This window comes from Gekko japonicus, unplaced genomic scaffold, assembly GCF_001447785.1.
Source record: "Gekko japonicus isolate JY-2015 unplaced genomic scaffold, Gekko_japonicus_V1.1 scaffold2453, whole genome shotgun sequence".
Taxonomy (NCBI): Eukaryota; Metazoa; Chordata; class Lepidosauria; order Squamata; family Gekkonidae; genus Gekko; species Gekko japonicus.
The window spans coordinates 58520-63927 of record NW_015173212.1 but is presented as its reverse complement, the minus strand read 5'-3'; the positions used below and the strand labels follow the sequence as shown (position 1 = coordinate 63927).

The 5408-nt window shown below is 45.0% G+C and overlaps 1 protein-coding gene across 1 annotated transcript in view; it reads right to left on the bottom strand.

Moving 5' to 3' along the window:
- Positions 1–5408, bottom strand: part of RAC2 (ras-related C3 botulinum toxin substrate 2 (rho family, small GTP binding protein Rac2)) — a 26959-nt gene that overhangs the window by 6133 nt on the left and 15418 nt on the right. The window contains exons 4-5 of the mRNA XM_015422695.1: positions 4533–4595; positions 2626–2785 (exon numbers count right to left, since the gene is read on the bottom strand). Of these exons, the coding sequence (XP_015278181.1) occupies positions 2626–2785; positions 4533–4595 (223 nt within the window). The remainder of the gene's footprint in view (positions 1–2625; positions 2786–4532; positions 4596–5408) is intronic.

The following is a 5408-nucleotide window of genomic DNA, read 5'->3' as shown; positions in this document are numbered from 1 at the left end:
GGTGATGTCAGGGGGTGTGGCCTTATGACACACTTCTGGTGATGTCAGGGGGTGTGGCATATGCTAATGAGTTATGCTAATGAGTTCCCCTAGCTCTTTTTCTACGAAACGATCCCTGGATTATACTTTTAAAAATCTCAACCAGACTACAGGGAGGACAGCAATATGACTAAACAGGAGGAAATCAAGAACAGGCACACATATACTTCAGTGGCAGTAGAAAAGAGTAAGAAGAAGAAGAGATTGGATATATACCCCACCCCTTCACTACCCAAAGGAGTCTCAGAGTGGCTTACAATCTCCTTTCCCTTCCCCTCTCCACAACAGACACCCTGTGAGGTAGGTGGGGCTGAGAGAGCTCCTTAGAGAACTGCTTGTGAGAGAATAGCTCTGAAAGAACTTGTAACAGATCCAAGGTCACAACAGCAGCTCTGACTCCCTCACATCACTTCAATAGAGGGCTGTTCTCACTTCTTTCCTCACAGTGCTTGCTGAAAACACATTGTCTATCCTCTGGCTTGTGTATCCCACAGCCCTCCTCTCTACTAAAGTGGTGAATTGTGCTGAAAAGGACAGGATAACCCATTCCACACAGGGAAAATGAGTGCCCAATTTAGGGTTGCCAACCTCCAGGTGGTATATCAAAATGAGAGCTCATGGGAGGAGATTGTAAAGACACTCCGTGAATGAATTACGAACAAAAGCAGAGAGATTATACTGTGCAAAACAATTCAAAAAGTTTTAAATCTTTGTTAAAGTTCAACAAACCCTTATATATTCTTAAGGAGCTAGGATCAAAAAGTACTTGATACAAAGGGAAAACTCAAAGTCCACAAATCCTTTGTATAAAGACAAACTTCAGGAGAGCAAAGGTTCTACGTCTTGTATGAGCAGCAGCTATACACGGCTGGTTTCACGGCCGCGTTCACGTTTTGCTTCTTCAGATAGCTGGTACTCTTTAGCTGTGGAATGAAATAAAGTTTCAACAATTCTCCTTCAACTAGTTCTCCATTCATTCCACTGACAGGTTCTCTTTCTGCCGATTAGGCTTCTACAATAGTGGGGAAGCCTAATCGGCAGAAAGAGAACTTGTGAAACCAGCCGTGTACAGCTGCTGCTCATACAAGACGTAGAACCTTTGCTCCCCTGAAGTTTACTTTACTTGAGTTTTCCCTTTGTATCAAGTACTTTTTGATCCTAGCTCTTTAAGAATATATAAGGCTTTGTTGAACTTTAACAAAGATTTAAAACTGTTTGAATTGTTTTGCACAATATAATCTCTCTGCTTTTGTTTGTAATTCATTCACGGAGTGTCTTTATATTGATGCAATCTCCAGGTGGTGGCTGGAGCTATCCCACTATTACAACTGATCTCCAAGTGACAGAGAACAGTTCACCTGGGGAAAATGGCTGCTTTGGAAGGTAGATTCTATGGCACTGAAGGCCCTCCCCTCCCCAAACCCCGCCCTTCTCACACTCCACCCCCAAAATCTCCAGGTATTTCCCAACCCAGAGCTGGCAACCCTAGTGCCCATACAACAAGAAAAGGTCCTTAACAAAAGAGTCGGAGAGTAAAGCTGCACTCATTGCTAGCCAGCCTCAGATCACATGGCCGGAAAAGGAAACTGTGGTTACAGCTAAGGGTTTGATGTTGCAGGCTCAGTTCTTCCTCTTAATTATGGATGCAGAGAGCCGTGGAAGGGAAAGATCTGGTAACTGGAGCCATTGTTCTCACAGTTAAGGAAGATAATGTCAATAAAGAGCAGTTGAAAGAGCTACTAATGATGGGATCTTTATGTTCGCAAAGTAAACAAGCTGGCAGCAGGTGGGACTCTCAGGGTCTGTTTGCCGCCTGAGGTAAAGAGCTGTTGCTTTTCTTCTGAGCAGCTGCTTCCTCAGCAATTCTAACCCCCCTCCCCTCCATGTAGCTGATGTGCATTCACCTCCCTATGTGGTGATGTAGCTCCTCTGACCTCATATATCAATGCTCAAGTTTCTGCTTAAAAAGCACCAGACTAACTGTCTGTACTAGGACTAAAAGCTAAAGTGCAGACCACTTGGGAAATGGAGAGGACCACTATGTTGGATCCAGAGGTCATTTCGGGGGGGAACGCGGGGGGAACGCAGTTCCCCCGGGTGAGGTGCAGGGGGGCGGGGCACATGACGAAGCCCCGCCCCCTGCTTCCGGCCGCCCTGCTTCCAGCCCTCATTCAGCCAGGAGGAGGCAGGAGAAGAGGGAGGGTAAGTTGCTTCCTCCCCGCCTCTCCCCACCCCTGCCTGCCTGGGGCCAGGGAGAGCCTTGGCGGCGCTTCCTCGCACTCCCACTGGCCTTGCAGGTCCACCGCAGGGCCCCTGATATCAGGGGGTGTGGCATATGCTAATGAGTTATGCTAATGAGTTCCCCTAGCTCTTTTTCTACAAAATGACCCCTGGTTGGATCGTATATCTGTAGCATTCCCAAGTCAGCAAATCCCAAAAAAAACCAACTTTCTGCGTCTGCTAGGTTGAAGAACCAGGAAGGCTGCTGGCGGCATTTGCTCTGTTCAAGTGAGACGCGTGTCCACAGTTGGAATTGAAATAGGTGAATTTTAGCATCTTTGCCTCCCTCCCCACATAATCTCATACCTATCTCTTTGGCCAGTGCAAGGCCTTGTGGATAAGTAATAGGTGCCAGCTTCTTCTCCTTGAGCTTCTCTATAGTGTCCTTGTCATCCCGAAGATCCAGTTTAGTGCCCACAAGGATCATGGGAGTGCTAGGACAGTGATGTCGTACTTCAGGAAACCACTAGAGAAAAGTTGGAGATTTTAGAAGAATGAGACAAAAAAAAACCCTTACATAAAAAAAAGAAAATGGGCTACACTTTATATTAGTGCAGTAAAGGTAAAGGTTTCCCTTGCTTGAAACCCAGTTGAATCTGACTCTAGGAGTCGGTGCTCATCTCCATTTCCAAGTTGAAGAGCCAGCGCTGTCTGAAGACTTCTCCGTGGTCATATGGCCAGCATGACTAAATAAACACCAAGGTGCATGGAATGCTGTTACCTTCCCAACGAAGTGGAACTTATTTATCTACTTGCAATTTCTTGCTTTCGAACTGCTGGGTTGGCAGGAGCTGGGGCCAGAGATGGGAGCTCACTCCATCACGCGGCACTCAGGTGTTGAACTGCCGAGCTACAAACCTTCCGGTCTGCAGCTCAGCGTCTTAACCTCTGTGCCACTGCGGTCTTATATTAGTGCAGAGTACCTAGCTAATACTTTCTAGGTGCATTAGCCCCTGCACAGTGACATCACTTCCAATATAACCTGGAAGTGACGTCACCACATCATCACAGAAGCCCCCCTGGAAAGTTTCTCCCAATGGCTGTCAGCCTCAGGCAATCCTAAGCCTCAGGCTGGAAACCCTAAGCAAGGCCTCCGGGGATGCACCTTTCACTTTAAAAACACCAGATCAGTATTGGGACCAGTACTATTTAATTTATTCATAAATGATCTGGAATTAGGGGTGAGTAGTACAGTGGCCAAGTTTACAGATGACACCCAATTATTTAGGATGGTGGAAGCCGAGGCTTACTGTGAAGAGCTCCAAGAGGATCTCCACAAACTAGGCGAGTGGGCGACAATGTGGCAAATGAAGTTCAGAGTTGGTAAGTGTAAAGTGATGCACACTGGGACAAAAAAAATTCCCAACTTCAAGTATAGGCTAACGAGGTCTGAACTAAGAGGGGAAAAGATCTTGGGGTTGTAGTGGATAGCTCAGTGAAAATGTCCACCCAGTGTGCTGCAGTGGTGAAGAAGGCAAAATCTATGTTAGGGATTATTAGGAAAGGGGTTGAAAATAAAACAGCAGTTATTATAATGCCCCTGTATAGATCAATGGTGCAGCCTCATTTGGAATACTGTGTACAGTTCTGGGCACCATAGATCTCCAAAAGGACTCTGCAGAGGTGGGAAAAGTACAGAGGAGGGCAGCCAAGATAACTAGGGGGCTGGAGCCCCTCTTCCCTATGAGGAAAGGCCGAAGAGTCTGGGACTTTTCAGTTTAGAAAAGGGACGACTAAGGGTGGACATGATAGAGATTTATAAAATTATACATGGGATGGAGAAAATTGACAGAGAGAACTTTTTCTCCCTCCCCCAAAATACTAGAAATCGAGGGCATCCAATGAAATTGATGGGCACTAGGTTCAAGACAGAGAAAAGAAAATACTACTTTACACAGAGAGTGATTAAAGTGTGGAATCCACTGTCAGAGGATGTAGTGATGGCCACAGGAATAAACAACTTTAAAAGGGGATTAGATAGATGCATGGAGGATAAGTCTGTCAATGGCCACTAGTCATGGTGACTGAGGGGAACCTCCACATGCCTCTGAATCCCAGAGCTAGGAGGCAACATCAGGGGGAGATGTCAGCCTCTATGCCCTGTTGTTGGCTGTCCAAAGAAACTGGCTGGCCACTGTGTGAGACAGGATGCTGGACTAGATGGACCATTGGTCTGATCCAACAGGGTTCTTCTTATGTTCTTATGATCTCACCTTGGCACGAACGTTTTCGTAAGATGCAGGGCTAACAAGAGAGAAGCAGATGAGGAAGACATCCTGCAAGAATAAGACAAAAAACACGTTTGGAAGTCGCATTGTGGGGTGGTGCTGCTCCACAATTGTGAACTGTAATTTATGACACTCTAATAGGTAGTCTTTATGCAAAGCTTTGTCCAAGTCTTAAAGCAATTCACACACTTTGTGGCTCAGAGGTCCTCTTGACAAAAGCCATGCATGTGAAGTCAGTATTATTAATGCCAGTAATAATGGGATAGAAACACAAACTCTTTCTTAACCATAAACACTGCATCAAATCACATACATCAACTAAAATACTTTATTAAACAATGCAAAGTACACACTGACACACCCCAGTGGTTCTTCTGTAGGTTACAAATTTAGTTAAACAAGTATAAAGCCAACAGTCGTGATAGTCTGACCCACAATCAAACAGTCATAAGACTTATAAAGAATGCTGTTTATGTATTGCAATCTAAAGCACTACAACATGATACACAACTCAATAACAAATCCTTGAACCAAGGTACATAATCACATAATCAACATCGTCTCCGGATTACATAACAACGTTTCAAAAAACATTCAAGCTCAAAATATGCTGCTATGTTTCTACTGGATCCTGGGCGTCTCTCCCTGGTGCACTCTGGTAGCAATCACCAGGGAGAGACGCCCAGGATCCAGTGGAAACATAGCAGCATATTTTGAGCTTGAATGTTAATTGAGATCAGCGTCCTATCTGAATTTAATATTCTTAAGACTTGTTGTCTAACATTTATGAAACTGAGAGCTTTGGCACCACTATAATATCTCCTGAAGAAGATCCATTTTTTTGAAACGTTGTTATGTAAT